We start from the raw sequence: 18167 nt of genomic DNA on the forward strand, positions 1-18167 counted from the left end.
CCCTGTACTTGGCACTAGTGAGGCCACCTCTCAAGCGCTGTGTCCAGTTGTGTGCCCTTCAAGAGAAGAGGACACTGAGGTGCTGCAGTGGGTCCAAAGGGGGATAATGGAGATGGGGAAAGGTCTGGAGCACAAATCTGGTAAGATGAGGGAGCTGGGGGTGTTTAGCCTGGAGAAAAGGGGATTCTGGGGAGACCTTATTGCCCTCTAGAACTCCCTACACCAGCAGGGTGTAGCCAGCTGGGGGTTGGACTTTACTTCCACACCACAAGTGACAGGATGAGAGGACACGGTCTTAAACTATGCCAGGGGAGGTTTAGGATGGGCACTAGGAAGAATTTCTTCACTGAAAGGAATGGGCTGAGCAGGAAGGTGTTGGGAGTCACCGAGCCTGGGGGTGTTCAAGGAAAGACCGGACGCTGCACTTGGTGCCACGGTCCAGTTGATAAGGAGGTGTTCGGTCACGGGCTGGGTTCGCTGAGCTCAGAGGTCTTTTCCAACCTCATCGTTCCTGTGGTTCCGTTCCTCTCCGTGGCCGGCCAGTCGTGCCGAGCCCCGGGGCAGCGGCCTGAGTGCCGTGTGTCCCGCCGGTGGAGCGAGCCTGTGGGCAGCCCGTGGTGAAGGCGGGCGAGCCGCGCTGCCCTGCTCCAGCCGCCGCAGGCCCTGCCGGAGCGGAGCCCGTCCGTGCCGGAGCGGAGCCCGTCCCGCCGCCGTGGCCGCGCTGCTCCGTGAGGCGGCGGCGCTCGATGCGCTCGGGGCTCGGCCCGGCGAGGCGGTGCCTGTGGCCCGGCGGTGCCATGTCCGCCCCGGCCATGGCGGGCCTGGCGCGGGCCCTGCGGCGGGCGGCGGCTCCCGGGCGGCTCCCCCCGGCCCGCAGAGGGGGCGGCGGGGCCGGGCCGCGGCCCTGGGGCTGGGGGCTGGCGCTGGGGCTGGCGCTGGGGGTTCGGGCGGCGCCGGCGGGAGGCGAGCCGGAGAGCGGGCGGGACGAGAAGCCGCCGTCGCCGCGGGGCTTCGGCGCGGCCGTGGAGAGGAGCAGGGACCTGGTGCGGAGGATCAAGGTGCTGAGGGGGGACTGCTGGAGGCTGGCGGGGCTGCGCAGCTCAGACCAGCTCGATACAGGGGTGTGTGGAAGTGTGGCACAGTGCGGGGTATCTGAGAACAAGGGGGGCCTTAAAGGCTGTAGGAAGAGAGGCAGGAGCCGTCCGGGGGCACTTGGTTCAGCCTGGAGGAGAGACCTCACTGAGGGCTGCAGCTTCCTCATGAGGGGAAGCGCAGGGGCAGGCACTGATCTCTGCTTTCTGGGAATACCAGGAAATTATGTCAGGAGAAGTTTAGGTGGGTATTAGGAAAAGTTTTTTACTTCGAGGGTGGTCAGGCAGTGAACAGGTCCCCAGGTACGTGGTCACGGCTCAAGCCTGACAGAGCTCCAGGAGTGTTTGAACCACGCTCTCAGGCACTGGGGGGGATTGGTGGAGCTCTCCTGTGCAGGGCCAGGGGTTGGCCTCTGGGATCCTTGTGGGTCTCCTCCGACTCAGGATATTCTGTGATTCTGTTTAAAAAGCACCTTGTAGTTGCTTCAAAAATCCAGCTGAAGCTTTTTTGAAATCTTGCCTGCCAGTAGGTGATGCAGTTTGCCATTTGCATATTAATTGTCATGTTTTGTTTCTCTTGCATGTTCCATTCAATAATTTAATTGAATTATCAAAGCAAAAATATTACCCCGCTCTTCTTGTTAGGTATGTTTTTCCCAATAGCTGAGTTAAAATGTCAGCTTTGCAAAAGCAGTTTGTACCAGTTCAACCAAACTGGTACATAACAGAATTTCAACTATAATTTGGCAACAATAAGCAGGTTTATTTGTAGGGGTTTTGTAGCTTTTTCAGTTCTAGGGCTTGGGAGGAGGTGTTTTTTAACTTAAATATCCTTCTAAATGTCTTCTGTCCATTTTGTTTTTTTCAGGATGAAGCAGGAATCCCTGGTATATTAGTTGGAGTTTCTGTAGATGGAAAGGAAGTCTGGTCAGAAGGTTGGTATGTGGGAGCAGTAGTTGTGCATACTGTCAAGAACTGATGAACATCTAAAAAATGAACAATTCAGACAAGCTAATCAGGCTGGGATTTTGTCTACTTGATGTCCCATCTCTGGACAGTAGCCAGAAATGGGTGCTTAGGGAGTATCAAATGGCACCTTCCTTGGTAAACTTCAATCATTTCCAGGAATTGATAATTTATTAACTTCCTGAATATGCTAGTATGTCTCAACAGTTAGATGGGAGAATCTTTCTTCCATGAATTTTTCAGATTAACCTTTGAATGTACTCTGGGCATAGAGCTGTACAGTGGTCTGGTAGCATTGGGTGTAGGAGGTCAAGAACTGCTCTCCCCACAAGAACTTCCTTAGTAATCAAAGGAATAAGGGCTCACATTTGGTGACCTGTCTCCTGTTTGTGGGCTGAGTGTGGCTTTACTGGGAAGGTTCAGGATTTAACAGGTGCTATCCTTTCAGAAATTGCAGTTGTTTTTTCTGGTTACACAGGGTATAAATAGAGTGTGTTAGTATTTCTCATATCCTGTAGACATTTGATGTTTTAAAAAAAAAACAATCAGAATGTGTATCTGTTCTCAGAAACATTTTCAGGAGTTTCAAAACACTCAATTCTTGGTTGTTTGGGTCTCCTCCTCCCTTCTCCATGGTGGCAAAGCAGGGACAGGTGTGAGCTGCATGTATTCTGTGACCACAGTGCTGAACCTGTTCTCTTGCTGATGGGAATGGTGTGAGGTTTGGGAGCTGTTTTCACTGGGGGAACATCATCTGCATCAACAAGCACCAGGCACTTGAGTAGCAGCTATATAAGAGAAAGGGTCTTGGGCAAATGGCATGTCATCTGTTTTATTTCTTGTACTTTGTCAAGGTTTGTGGTTTTATTTCCTGAGCAGTTCATTATTAGACTGCAGTTTTATTTAGACAGAGGTGTGTTGCTTGCAGGCCTTTCTTGTACTGAAAACTGCAAATATGTCATTGCTGCATTTTCTTGCTTTTATGCTGCAACATCACTTTCACTTTTTCCAAACCTCCCTCAAACTGGAGCCTAGTTTGGCAGGTTGATAATGCCTTATTAATTCCAGTTCTTGCTACCAGAGTTGTGGGTTGGTTCCATAGGAAAACACTGTTACAGAGACTGTTAAGGTGTATTTTGATTGAAGTCATGCTGAGTGATGTTGAAACATAGTAACACCTGGGTTCTGTGAAACCTTATGGCTTAGGTGATGGGAATGAATTTGTGAGGGATTTCCTCTCTCAGTTTCTGTATTGATACTTTGCTGCCTCAGCCATTAGTTCAGAACAGTAAAAGGGGTGTTTATGACTGTTGGTCAGTTATTTCACAGTCTAGATTTTTTTTTTGGTCTCTTTGGGTTTTTTATGCTGAATATTTGACCTCGGGAGTGTAAATTTTGGCTTAATCTTTAATCTCATTTATCATTATGTTTGTTGTAGTCTTAATCAGCAACTTGAGATGCCATTGTCTAATCCAATGGGCTCTGATTACCTGCTGCTACTACAGTAAAATGTTATTGACTGAACTGAAGCAGGGGCTGGGATAGTCCAATGCTTCATATCCCAGTTTAGCTGGAGGAAAACTATTTTCAAGAGCCAGTAAATCGAATTCATTGCATGTAATGAACTCAGCATGTGCAAAGGACTTAGCAGAGGGTTTTATTTCCTGGCAGGTTTGGGCTATGCTGACGTGGAGAACCGGGTGCTGTGCAAGCCAGAGACCGTCATGCGCATCGCCAGCATCAGCAAGTGTCTCACCATGATGGCTGCTGCTAAACTGTGGGAAGAGGGGAAACTGGATTTAGATGCTCCAGTGCAGAAATATGTCCCTGAATTTCCAGAAAAGGTCTACGAGGGTGAAAAGGTATGTAGTTGTTTATTGGTAAGAGTTTTTTAAAATTTTTGTTCCTCTCACTACATAGCTATCTGTGTACAGGTGCCTGATCTGGACCTGTTCCTATAAAACACTCAAATCATTTAGACAAGTACTGATATTTCCTGCTCAGAAAAGCATATTTGGATCTTCACTTTTATATCAAGTGTGTGTCCACATATACACTTTTTTTTTTAATACTCTGTTTAATATGTGAGATTTAAAAGGTCTTGCACCTTTGTCTGTTCTTTGTCATGGTGAATGTTACTTTTTCAGTGATTTATTGTTTGTTTTTTAATGAAGAGAGCTCACAGTATCCTCTCCACCTAGGTCACTATTACCACAAGACAGTTAGTTTCACACTTGAGTGGGATTCGTCACTATGAAAAAGATATTACAAAAGTAAAAGAAGAAAAGGAAAAGGCAAACAGAGCACTTAAGCTAACAAAATCCCACCAGGATAAAGAACAAAAAGCAAAAGAAGGTAAAGGGACTGAAAACACTGATTGTGTCAAACAGAAGAAAGAACATGATAGTGAGACAAAGAGCCGAAATTCAAAGCCTGGCAGGAACGACAAGGAGTTTGAACAGGAAGAGTATTATTTGAAGGAAAAATTTGAAAGTGTGATTGAGTCACTGAAGATATTTAAAAATGATCCCTTATTCTTTAAACCAGGTGAGTTTCTATTAATGTAGACCAAAATATGCTCTTCTGGTGAGAGTTTTGTTTCAAATAGTTTTACATGTGATGATGATGGTAGAGTCCAGTGAAGAGTGTTTGTTGTGGGTGTTTTGGTTTGCTCTGCTTCCCTCCCTTTTTATGTTTTCTTTGCATGCCCCATTAAAGGCTCATCAGAGAAGTATTTGGTCTGTTTTGCACAAACCACCTGGTCATGTAATATTTATGTGTAAGACTTTTCTCCCAGGAGCAGTAAGTAATGAAGGAAGTGCCCTGAAACACACCAGTTAGTGGATTTATAAATGGTGGAGCAGAAGATAATTCTGGTAACAAATTTGTATCTACAAAGAATTTTGTAAGCAGATACCAACTTGCTGTAGTCATGTTCTGGGCCTTCTAGATAGGAAATAAAAAGCAAAATATTTTACTGGGACACTAAATCAGACCTAAAAAAAACCCCATAGACTCACAGAATTACTCAAGGAATTTATTGTTTGGATTATTTAAATTAGGTCTAAGAGGACTTTGAGGAACTTCAGGTGCAAGTTTTAAATGAGTTAGGTTAAGGTAAATTCTATGTATTGCTGATAAACAGTAAATAATGTGCATTTAAGGGGGAGAGGGGTAGAAAGAGGGTCAAGTTAAACCCTCACCATCTTGGAGAGCTCACTTTAAATAAGTGATCTGTCTCAGCTGTAGGCACTTTAGCAGTTGCTCAATATGTAAATGTTTCACAGAAGGCATTAGCACAAGGATGAGATTTTTTTAAAATGAAACATTGATTTGTAAATAAATTCAGTTGTCTTAAATAATATACATGCTTGTGTTCATATAATCTTTTGGGATATTCTAGAACTAGAAACACTGTGCTAAAAGTGATGAATACCCTTGAAAAATGTGAGTATTGCTGTTGTTTTCCCTTCTCCAGGGTATGGACACACAAGTCACAGTAGCTGAGCATCTTTTAAGCAGTAATTGTATGGCTTGTGTGAGCTTTCCAAATCCAGACATCCTTGTTGCACCTGATGTGGTAAATCTCCTGAAAGGAGTTTAATGTTAAATGTCAGTGTTGACAGCTTGGCATGAAACCTGAGTGTACAGAGATCTCTGGGAGGTTTTGGTGCTGTTCTCTTAGCAGGATGTGTGTCTGCTGCAGTACAGAACTTCCTAGGCCTAGGATCAACGATGGTTGATTATTAATTGCTGTTTACAGTTTTATTTGCACATATGATTCCATTTAAGTGTCATGCAATTAACCTGGGTTTTTTCCCTTTCTCACTGTGTTTCTTCAAGGTAGCCAGTTCTTGTACTCAACATATGGCTTTACTCTCTTAAGTGCTGTTGTGGAGAGAGCTTCAGGACAAAAATTTACAGATTACATGCTGAAAATGTTTCGTGATTTGGATATGCTGTCAACTGTCCTGGATGACAATGAGGCAATGATATATAACAGAGCAAGGTAAACAGGGGTGCAACTCTGCTTTTTCCACAACAACTGTTGTCCTTTCTATCTTAATTAAGACACCTGAATTAAGGATGTGTGATTTTTCTTGTCCCAGACATTGGAATGAAGTGTTGCATGTTACTTCAACATTACCCATGTAGCTGCTTCCAATGCCATGGTATAGGTTCTGTAATTAGCACATAAAATTACAGAAGAAGAAATAAATATTCCTTGTTCTAAGTGTGAATATGGGAGGTGAGGGGAGTAATAGGGGTGACTTCAAAGTTTACATTTACTTTGGGTACAAGTAAGCACATAAATGCAAATTAAATAAGGAGTAACTAGGAAATGATGTTAGAATATATAGTTACTTTAGTTTGCTTAATATACTGGCATTTAAAGGGTTCCATGGCATTGTAATAGTCTCACAGTAACACAGTGTTTTCATAAATCAAATTTCAGTATGCATGTTGACCAGAATTAAAATTCTATTTAACATCAATTTAATTTTAAAATTAATTTAACATAGGAAAAAAATAAACAACACCCCCCACCACCCCAATCCTACAAAAAACCCCAAACAACACCTACAAAACAACAAGCTGAGATAAATTTTGTAACTGGATAATCCATTCCCATATAGTGGATCAGGCTAGGGTTTCTTGTCTTATTTTATTGAATTTCCTGTCTGGGCTCAGAAATCGATTATTGACTCCCCTGTTAAATTTTGGTGTGGGACAAGAATTCTGTTGAATGACAAAGTAGGTTTCAGTAACAGTCTCATGAAAATGAGACTCAGGCTTTTGAAAAGTTTGGCCTCTAAAATGCTCTCAAAGCATGATGAACACATTGAAGCTGAGGTTTTATCCCAAGTACAGGTGTATATTGCAAGTGTGTGTGCACAGCTTTACTGCTCTGGTCTAAGATGCTTTGTGCTGGTGTTCAGTTTGCTTGCAAAATTTCAGAGGCTCTCTGGCTGTAGGATCAGAGGCTCATCTGGATGACAGTGATGTTCTTATAAATTATCAACCTTGTACAGTCAAGGTTTTTTAGAACATGTGTATGTTCATCCTTGTATAAAGTGAAATATGGGAGGGATCAAGGAATTGAGAGAGATGCTCTTCTGGGAGTCTTTTTATAGGTACTTACTGTTAGCAAATCCATCAGCATCTCAGTTTTGCTTTCCAGAAATTGGAGCTTGATGCCTCAAAATAGAATGTATTGAGGTGTTAAGGTTTGTTTAATGGTTTGGTTATACTATATTTGTCTAACAGGAAAATGCTAAAAAAATCCATGTTCTAGATCTTTTAGAGGTATAAGTCAATGTCTTTGTAGCAGGGTTTTTTGTGATCAAAAAACTCATTATAGGGACAACAGGAGACTAAATCACTGTCACTAAATCACTGTAGTCTTGCATCCTGGACCATTCATCATTCTTCCTTTGTTTCAACCTCTGACTTCCAGTGTTAGAAGTTATTCAGAAGTTTGCTAGAAAGCTTTCCAATACAAGTGAAATCTAGGTAGGGCTCTTCCTTTTCATAACTTTTCAGGGACCTTATTTGGTCTAAACACCAAAGGCTGAAATTCCTTGGGTTATATATTTATTCACCAAGTCCTTTTCATATGTTCTATGAAAGTAATCAAGTCATGATTGGACTGTTTCTCTCAAAAGCACAATTTGTTCTGCTCTTCTGTTGCATTGTTCCTGACAGTTCATTCTGCAGCTCTGGCTGGCAGTTTCTACATTTGTGTTATGCAAGATTTTAATGCTCCTTGCTTTGTTCTAGAGTACAGCAACCATAATGGGGCAGTGGGGGGAAATCAAGCATAAGTGGAAACTACTGTCTGGGAGCAGTCACCTAAGCCTCAGTTGTAGAATTCCTTGTTCTTTTAAACAATTCATTTCTAGTACAGGCATTTAAGAAAAAATCTGTGTTGCCTGATCTATTTATCTCTGTCACATCTCTTATTTGTATATTGTCTTTATTCTTAGTATATCCTAAGATTAAGCAGGATTAATACTTTTATTGAAGTTCAGCTTCTAACCTAAAAAGTCACCTTAATTTTTTTCTGTCTGAATTACTTGTTGATTTTTCTGCACTAAATATATTTTAAAAATGTATTTTAAAAACTCCCTAAATGTTCACATTCACAAGCTAATACATGCTCAGTTTGCTCTTTTAAGGTGTAGGGCAGCTTAAAATTATTGTGCATAGTCCATGAGAATGACAAGTTGAATTTTCTTGCCTTTCAGGTGTTACATTTACAACAAAAAGGGACGGCTGGTAAATGCACCGTATGTAGACAACTCTTACAAGTGGGCTGGTGGTGGCTTCCTGTCATCAGTAGGTGACCTCCTGAAATTTGGAAATGCCTTGTTGTACAGTTATCAAGCTGGACAATTTAAAAACAAGAACAGCAAACTTCTTCCAGGGTACCTCAAGCCAAGCACAGTTGCAATGATGTGGACTCCAGTGCCAAAAACAGAAGTGTCGTGGGACAGGGATGGTAAATACGCCATGGCTTGGGCTGTGGTAGAGAAAAGCCAACAGTGTGGCTGCTGCAGACAGCAGAGACACTATGCATCTCACACTGGGGGTGCTGTGGGGGCCAGCAGCGTCCTCCTCATCCTGCCTGAAGAGCTGGAGCCTGAAGCTGGGGGTACCTGGCCAGGGGCACCGCCCAGAGGGGTCATTGTCACCATTATCTGTAACATGCAATCGGTTTCGCTCAACAGCACCGCCTTAAAGATCGCCAGGGAGTTCGAGAGAGAGAAACAGGCGCAGTGTGTGGGCTGAGAGAGATCTGTGGGACTGAAAACAAAGGTGCAACTGGGCTTCAAGTTCACTAAGAATATGGGAAGAAAGAGCATCAATAATTCACTTAATTAACCTCTGCTAGTGGTGCTAAACTTATGTCTAACTGGAATTCATCTCTCAGGGAAGTTCCTAACTTACAGAAAATGAGAATGTAACAGTCAAAGATAACTTCCTGTAGTTTCTGTGTAAATGATCATTATATTAGCAGGTTATTTTTACCAACTAGTGAAACACTTGACCAAGATAAAAAAATAGCCTTTTTTTTTTTCACTAAGTACCAATTACCTACCTTGAATGTTAAACTTTGGAAAAATTTCACATCTTGATTTGACCATACAAATATGTTGCTTGTTATTCTTACAGTTCCAGTCTGCCAAAACTATTCAGTATTACTTTTTAAAGAAAAATTGTGTCACCATTGCTTTTTGTTTTCACATGCCACTTCCCTTAGTTGCTTAAAAAACCAACAAAACCCAAACCTTGAAGCTACCTCCAGAATGCAGATTTATACCAGAAGCAGGCTTTTATCAGAGCTGTGGATTAAGAGCTAGAAAAGAATTAATCTAGAGCAATGTAAGTAAAATTCTTTTTGTTGTTTTAGATATTATCTCCTCCATTTTTATTGGACACAGAGAATGTGTAGAATTAGTTTACTGTGCAATAAAAGTATTATTTCTAGAGTCAAGTCCACCCAAATAGCACAACGTGGCAAGCTGTCAAACTGTCCTGTGGTTTTTGAGTGATAAACACTGGGTAGCCAGAAATGGCTCTGTGTTCTGTAGCCTAGTTACTCCCTTGTAAACAGGAATTAGGAACTCCAGTAGCTCAATACAGCTCAAAGCCCATTCCTGAAGCCAGGAGTAGAAGTCTCACCAACCCAACACAGCCCTGGCAGCTGGAACACAGCTCCAAGTGCTGCATCCAGGGGTGGGGACTCCACCACCCCCATGGGCAGCTCCTTCCAATGCCTGATCCCCCTTTCTGGAAGAAATTCTTCCTGTTGTCCAACCTGAGCCTCACCTGGTGCAGCTTGAGGCCACGTTCTCTTGTCCTTTCACTTGTTCCCTGTGAGAAGAGGCCAATCTCCCCTGGCTCCAGCCTCCTGCCAGGGAGCTGTAGAGTAACAAGGTCACCCCTTCTCTCCAGGCTCCTTCAGCTTCTTGTCAGACTTGTGCTCCAGACCCTTCCCCCAGAGAAAGAGAGAATGTCCACTGCCTTTCTCTGGACATGCTCCAGCTCCTCCATGCCTTCCTTGAAGTGAGGGGCCCAGAGCTGGATGCAGGACTAGAGGTGGGAGATTTTCTCATCTTCAGGTTCACAATGGGAATAAAGTAGCATCTGCAGTGTCCATTTTATGTATTTCACAATGGCATGGGAGATCTCTGTCACCTCAAAGGTTTACCCCCACCTCACTTCCCCTGCAGTTACATTAGACAGTACTTTCAGGCTGACACAAAACAGAGGAGAATCTTTAGGAAAGGTTTCAATACTTCCTTTCCTGCACTGCTCAGCAGCTCTGCTGCTCTGAATTTAAGGAGCAAGATGTCTTGGTTAGCAGCCAGCAGGAGACAGCCCTCCCTGCCTCTTTCCCAAAGTAATGCTTTGAGTGCTATCCTCACAGCTGTCACCTGCCCTGTGATGATACAGCATGCTGCCATCTCTGCTCCCACTCTGCCTATGGTAATATTTATTACCCAACACCAAGAAACCAGGAAATTTAGTATTTTGAGAGGTCAGTGTTTTACCTACATTTTTATTTGGAGCTAATAAGACTAGTTTAGTATATTCTTCATAATTACAATCATTATTGTACCTTAAAAATGGTTTGCTTGGGGTTTCTGGCCCACTCACCAAAATTTCACTTTTTTATTCATTAATAATGTACTGTCTTTATCTCAAGAGTATCCAATCATTTCATCTTCTAGCACCTGGAACAAAATGGCTCTTTGACAGTCTCTGCTTTGGTATTAAATTAATCATGAGTCCAGGCAGAGATATGAGAGACTAGGAATCAATGTGGCCTTAGCACATGTATTCAAGTCACAATTAATATTGCTACTTTGATCTTTGTTCTAAAACCAGTAATTTGATGGGCTGGCATTGTGTGTGGGAAACTAACTAACCTATGTCTGGTCAATTAAGAGCAGCTTTCATGATAAACTTACCTGTGAGTGAACCTTTGTTGTGAGAGGCACTGACATGAACCCCAACTTTTCTAAGGAGGCACGTGTATTCCATTGGTACACCTGTTTCTGTATCAAACACCTCCTTCTGCATATGGTAATTACATGTTTGCTGTTTGAAATAACAGAAATAAAACTTACCTTGCAAATGCAACCAATTGGAGTATCAGGTTTTGGTTTATTTTACTGACTAGACATGTAAGAGTTTTCAAAGTCATAAAAAGAATACTAGCTAAGTAGAAAATCCAAATAATAATTAGCTCACCAAGACAGCTGATACTTTTAAAGAGCAGTTGATAACTTGAGATATTATTTAGTAAGATATATTTAAGATTTTGTTTTAATATTTTCTCATGATTAAAAACAAAATCCATTTTTACCAGCCATTTAAAAAGACATGGCTTTCAAAAAATAATTATATCCTTTTCCTTATTGCAAGAAGGCAATTATTTAATGCCAGTATTTAATAGTAACAACATGCACATTTGCTGTACTTGTGCCTAGATACCATTCACACCTCCTAGAGTAGTTCCATGACGTACAATTGTTGATATGCCAGTTGTACAATTGTTGACATGCCAGTTGTACAATTGTTGATATGCCAGTTGTACAATTGTTGATATGCCAGTTGCCTTCTCTGTGCTGCAGGTTTTCAGTGCTTTGCAAAGGACTACTTTTGGGGTTATTTTTTGAATAGACATCTCAGTTTAGAATACCAAGTGCAGTTCTTGAGATCAAATTAGCAGGAGGGAAAATCCATGCATTCCAGAGAAACAGCTGAACAGAGGTGAGTAACTTTTCATTTTTATTTATCACCATATTACCCAAGAGGGGGAAGGGACTACAGCAACACTGAAAGCAAATGAGCCATTTTAAATCTTATCTAGCTTTTGCAACCCTTGCAGTTATGGTAGCTGCAGTAATAAAATACACAAAATGCATTTTTAAAGCAGTTTCTGTAACTATATGCATTACACTGCTGTAGTTTATGATTAGCAAAGGGAAGGATGCAGGAAGTCCAAGGTTTTTACTGTTCAAACTTATAAAAATAGAGCTTGGTTGTCTGCAAACTTACAGGAAGAACTTGCACTTCAGATCATTTATTGAAAAAGAGATTCCAGCAGATTAGTCAGCAGTAGCATGTAATTTGTACAAAATCAATCATAATTACATTGTTGTTGTAACAGGCATTTTTAAACTGGTAAGGCTTTCAGGAACACAGATCCAAAAATCACATGCTGAACTGTTCAGTGTTGCTTTCTTCTAAATGAACAGCCTGCAAAGAAATCATGTGAGTAGAGATAGGAATAGTCCTTAAATTGTTAGACTGCCTTGAAAAATTGCCCATACAATGAAAGTAGAAAAATTCATGGATTAAATTTAAATTTCATGTACCATAAGAGGTGAAGATTTAGCGCTGTAAGTCTTCTCTAGTTCAACCTGAGCAACATGGTTGTCATGCAACTCATCTTAAAATAAGTTTAAGGTGTACTATTTCTTTTCTTCCAGATGCATTTTAAAATTTCAGTCTACTGTTCCATCCCTTAGTGATACAAACCCCAACTGAAACAGCTGCTGTGTGTGGTGTCACCATTTCAACTGCTCAACAGCCTCACTTCAGGTATTCTGTGCTCATGTTTACCACCCCTGTGTAACAGCACATTATATAAGCATTGCTATGTGTAATTTGTATACATGCTTACCTTTTGCCCTTTAAATAAGAAATTAATAAAATCTGGATTAATTTTTACATTTTTTAAATCCTAAAGTGTTTCCAGTGCTTTTCACATACCCCAGAATTGGGCTGCACTCAAAGATACTGGTGTTATACCAGTTATCTGTAGATACATTATTGGTGGATATTTGCTCCCTTATAATTTATATGAAACAAATGTTCTTTCAGCCAGGGAACTGCTCTGCAGTAGAGCTGTTTAAAAACAAACAGGCAAGCCATTAATCACTAGCAGTGGCACAGGATTGCTTTAGCCTGGCAAAAGTACCCTACTCCTTTGATGGTGCTTTTAACACTTTAAACCCAGCTCAGAGTTAAACAGCAGCATTCATTACACAAGCTGAAGGGAATGACAAGTCACCTAAAATGAAGTGCATTTGATGACAATGTAGGTGTTTACCTGCCTGGAAGATCTGTATAGCCATTTAAAGAAAGGAATCTGAAGAAAATTCACAATTCTGAGCCTATTATCAATGTTTCTACTAGCCAGCTCTAAGCAATTTGCAAAATCAGTGTTCCAGTATCAGTTTCCAAAATCCAAGCTAAAATATTTGCAGGCTATGAAATGCATTTATCTAAGTGGCATATTTAGGTTGTGTAACAATGCTCTTACCTTCTGTGAGCCTGGCTTTGCCCCCAGTTGGCTGGCACAGGACAGTTGAGCACCCTACACACAGAACTACTGTCTGAGCATGGCTGAACACCGTGGTGATCTTGTAGCATCCTGAAAAACAACATCATGAAACTTTCCACTGGCTATTTCTAGCATCAGTTTTTACTGTGGTAATTGAATCAGGTATTCTAAATACTTGTGCAAAATGCATCTGTATTTCCTTACACAACACACCAAGCCAAACTAAGCCAGCCATGGCTGTGTTCTGAAGCGCTTGCCTTTACTTAAATGCATGGAAAAGCAAGTTAGGTAACAGAAACTGCTTTGATTCCCATATGAAAATCAACAGACCCTGCTGGCTGACAAGCCCTAATTTGCCTATCACATCTCCTGTAAAGAATTCAGCAGTTCCAGGTTAGCCTCCTCTGCTGAACAGAGGAACTCATGTAGCTGGAGAAATATTTACCTTGTAACAGTAGAACACTGCTGTTGACAAAGCCTGAAAGCTGGGAATATAAACACTGCTGTTCCAATCTGTGTTTGCTTTCTGTTTAATAATTGGTACATGTAAGGCTTGGTTGCATTCTATAAAACTAACATAATATTTAAATGGAAAGACTTGCACAGAAAAATTTCACTAATTCCCTGTGTAATGCTTTTGTCTACAACTTATAAATTTTATGACTTAAGAAAGGATGAGATCACTCATACATGGTTTAGAAATGGGATTTTCACTGCTTTTCAATTTCTTCCCCTGAAAAGTATTTTAATTAGCCAAGAGGTATTTTTGGAGGGAGAAATCCTGTAAAGGATTTAATCTGGATGTGGATATACAAAATAAATAGGTAAAGGTGAGCAGAGATTGCATTTTCAGCACATGTGGATCAGACAGCTAACATAGAACATATGTTGTGAGCAGGGTCCTGTGACAAAAGGTCTGCTTGGTAGGGAGAAGCACTATTGGACAGAATAACAGATCTCTGTTTAAATCACAAAGAGCAACTGTACAAATCTTTGTGAAAAACTGCTAACAGCTACAATTTAATCACAGCAATTTTTCCCCCTATTGAAGCTGAACTTCCATGTTGATGAGTTTTTAATGTTTGTGAGTTGGCAGGGAAATGAGCTCAACCCATTTGAGTATCTAGGTAGGAACTTCCAATTCCACTGACCAAGGGACACATAAGGCCACCTGCTCTTTTCAATGCCTTGTGCATAGGATTCTATCATTCCTGAAGCCCTCCTGCTTTGCTCTATATAGCCCTCAAACACAAAAAACAATTAACCCAACAATAATGAAGATAACCCATGGATGGACCTATTTTGACACTAACAGTATCACAGTGTATGCATTCAGGTACTCTGGTTTGAACAAAGTGTAAAAAAACCAAAAAACCCCAGAAGCTGAGCCTTCAACCCTGTATTTGTTTAAAAGCAATCAGAGCTTACTTTCAAGTTGTTTAAATTCATTTACCTCACTTTCAGATGGAATATGTCCCAGAGGTTCTTAGAAAACTAAGCAACTAAGAAAGAATAAGATCAGAAAACCTGAGTACCTCAACAATTCTCTGGTTCTAAGTCAGGAAGATCACTATTGTAAGTGTTTTCTTACTGCTAGAATCTTCTTATGCTGCAGCAGTTGCTAGGAAGTTACCACACTGGGCAATATGGATGTAACTGTGCTGAATAAAAAAGCTGTTCACTGGTAGAGCACCTTCCTGTCATGGTGCTACAAAATCCCATAGTTCAGTTTATAAAAGTGAAGTTGATCATACAGATGTTTCTGAGACAAAGTACTGAACACGGGCAACATCTTATAACCCTTGTATGTGAGTTAGATGGCAGCTTAATTCTTAACAGCACATACAAAAAAGGCAGTGCTGTATGTTTTAAGTATATGTGCAGTATCCCTGCATATGTCCTTGTCAAAAGTTTTTCCAGTTGCTCTTCCAGAACCAACTTACAAAAGAAGGAAACAATATTGGCTTCTGTTTGAAACTTGTGCTATGGATACTTTAAGGCATCCACTTAATCTCACTTTTTATACATGCAGACCTGGGGGGTTGGGTTTTTCCCTACTTGCAAGGGTTTTATAAAGGAAAAAACCCAACTAAAGAACTCATGCCAGAATCTCCAGAAAAAAAAGTGTCTGATTGTTTACATCAACTTTTTCCACAGATGGAAAACACTTTTATTGTTAAAAAACCCAAAGCAATATACAGACCTTATTCCCTGCAAAATACAAACTCAGATAGGAAATAATAATCAACTGTTATATGAAGATTAACAGTATATAAAATTAGTTTTGTTCCTTCCATGACGCATGAACATTTCAAATATTTACCTGGACATTTTACATCCATAAAGTAGGAGTTTGGGCTCTGCACGAGACGTTTCTTTTTGTGCTTCCTCTTCTCATCCTCTAAGGAGGGATGCACCAGGTCTTTGGCCAGCTGGGTGGGACAAGAGGAGAAGCGCCCAGCGCGTTAGGCGGGAGCCGGGCCGGGCCCGGGGCTGCCCCAGCGCGGCCGCAGCCGAGCCCCGCCAGGGCCGGGCCGGGGCCTCCGCGGGCGGCTCCGGGAACAGCGGGGAGCCCGAGCGAGCACGGCCGCGGCCGTTCCGTCACCCCCGCCCCCCAGGTCCCCGCTGGCGGTGGCCGGGCCGGGCGGCACCAGCGGACCGTAAACAACTCACAGGCATGTCCGCCGCCGGGCCGGGCCGGGCCGCCCTCAGCGCGCTCCCGCCGCCGCCGCGCCTGTGCCGAGCGCCGGGGGCGGGACCGAGCGCTGCCAGCCCCGCACGGGTGCTCCGACACTGCCGGGCGGGACACCGGCCCTGAGGGCCGTGCGTGCCCTCCAGAACTGCCCCGGCTTCGCGCTGGAGGGTGACTGAATCATCATCCCTCGACTGAGACAGAATCGTGCAATTGTCAGGGCTGGAAGGCACCTAGAGCGGGTGACGCAGGAACGTATCTGTGAAAAACGCCAATCGCTTGTTTTTAAAATTTTAAAAGTCTAATAGTAATGGTTATAAAAAATAGTAATACGAGTAGAGTAATAATAATTTGGATAATTTGAATTAGGACAATATGACAATATGTCTCTCTCAATAGAGATAAAGAGTTATGGGCGTCCGGGTACCTTTTTCTGGGCAGCATAAACCCAAAAAAGGACCCACGTTAATAGAGGATTAACCCTTAAAAACAACAGCCTGTTGCATATTCATACACCTCATCCATGATGCATAAATTCCATTCAAACACAGGATTCTGTCTGGGCAGTGTCAGCTTCTTCCTCTGAATCCTAACAGCGCCTTCGAGGCGGGAAGAAGTTCATTTCTTCTGATAAGAGGGCAATAAATTCTTTTTCTCTGAAGGATTTAGGTGTCCTGTGGCTGCTATCTCGCTGCAAGTCCTTTCTTTACAAAAAAAAAAGTATCCTACATAGCATAGTTTTTATTTTAACATTTTTTATAACCTAAAAACCTAAACCTATATTTAACACACTACTTAAGAGAATTAATACAGCATTACTTTCTAACACAACACATATAATATTCATTTTAATATTTGCAAAAAGCCAATCATAAAATACGCATTTTTCACAGAACTGCCCTGGCTTCACTCTGGATAGTGACTAAATCATCACTCGTATGGCACAGAAGTGTGGAACTGTCAGGGCTGGAAGGCACCTAGAGCAGGTGACACAGGAATGTGTCCAGGTGGGTTTGGAATGTCTCCAGGGAGGGAGGCTCCACAATCTCCCTGGGCAGCTGTTCCAGTGCTCTGCCACCCTACACATAACTTCTTCCTCGTGCTGAGGTGAAACTTTTTGTGGTTTAGTTATGGCCATTGCTCCTCATCACATCGCTGGGCACCACTGAAAAAAGTCTGGCACAATCCTCTTGGCACTCGCCTTGAAGATATTTATATTTATTAATTAGATCCCCTCTTAGTCTTCTCTTCTCTAGCCTAAACTGGCTCAGCTCCTGCTGTATTTCCTCATAAGAGGGATGCTCCAGACCCCTCATCATCTCTGTGGACCTCTACAGGACCCTCTGCCTGTCTTTCTTGTTCTGGGGAACCCAGAACTGAATATATGTTTGTTGTTTCATAGTAAATGATACATTGCATGAAGTTGTACCTCAAAAAGTAAAAGGCAGGAGAATTTCTGTTAGTTACCATTCATGTGCTTAAATCAATTTAGAGAACTTATGAAACATAAAAATATTGCATACTGGAAATTTTTTTTTCTTTTTTTTAGTAACAGGCTGAGTGGTTTTTTTCTGCAAGTCAGTAATCTATAATCTGTAAAATCACGTGTATTTATCCTGGTATATTTGGAATATTTAAAAGTGCAGTTCAGTAGAAGCCCTCCTGGTGGCACAACAGACCTTACAAAAATCCTTTGGTATGAAGTCTTCCCAAAAGTCCAATGGGAACGTGTCAGGACACTGCCTTTCTGAGAGGGAACTGATGCATTCAACAAAACTTATTATAAAAGTTTGCCATGAGCACAAGTGAGGATGTAATTTCACAGAGGCATATCGCTCTGACAACAATATTCTCAAGGCTGGGCTTGATCTCTCCAGTGCTATAACAACATTCAAAACACTTTCCACCCCAAACTCTTCCATTATTCTGCCAGAATAGCCCCATGTGTTGCAGTGCTCCAAGCCATTACATTGGTTTTCCTCTTCTCACTGTCCCAGCCCTGTAGCACTGTAATGCTGTGTTAGCATTTTTTCCTTATGTGGTGATGACACACAGA

At 41.9% G+C, this 18167-nt stretch overlaps 2 protein-coding genes across 2 annotated transcripts; one reads left to right on the forward strand and one right to left on the reverse strand.

Moving 5' to 3' along the window:
• Positions 1 to 812: 812 nt before the first annotated feature.
• On the forward strand, positions 813 to 11207 carry LACTB (lactamase beta). The gene is made up of 6 exons (XM_066558523.1): positions 813 to 1058; positions 1960 to 2026; positions 3729 to 3919; positions 4259 to 4604; positions 5901 to 6066; positions 8306 to 11207. The coding sequence occupies exons 1-6, from the start codon at positions 813 to 815 to the stop codon at positions 8847 to 8849; spliced, it is 1560 nt and encodes a 519-aa protein (XP_066414620.1). The 3' UTR covers positions 8850 to 11207.
• Positions 11208 to 11841: 634 nt separating this feature from the next.
• Positions 11842 to 16187, reverse strand: RPS27L (ribosomal protein S27 like). The gene is made up of 4 exons (XM_066558524.1): positions 16093 to 16187; positions 15743 to 15851; positions 13399 to 13509; positions 11842 to 12329 (listed from the first exon to the last, which is right to left on the reverse strand). The coding sequence occupies exons 1-4, from the start codon at positions 16096 to 16098 to the stop codon at positions 12301 to 12303; spliced, it is 255 nt and encodes an 84-aa protein (XP_066414621.1). The 5' UTR covers positions 16099 to 16187; the 3' UTR covers positions 11842 to 12300.
• Between the last annotated feature and the right edge of the window lie 1980 nt (positions 16188 to 18167).

This window comes from Molothrus aeneus, chromosome 13 (genome assembly GCF_037042795.1).
Source record: "Molothrus aeneus isolate 106 chromosome 13, BPBGC_Maene_1.0, whole genome shotgun sequence".
Classification (NCBI taxonomy): domain Eukaryota; kingdom Metazoa; phylum Chordata; class Aves; order Passeriformes; family Icteridae; genus Molothrus; species Molothrus aeneus.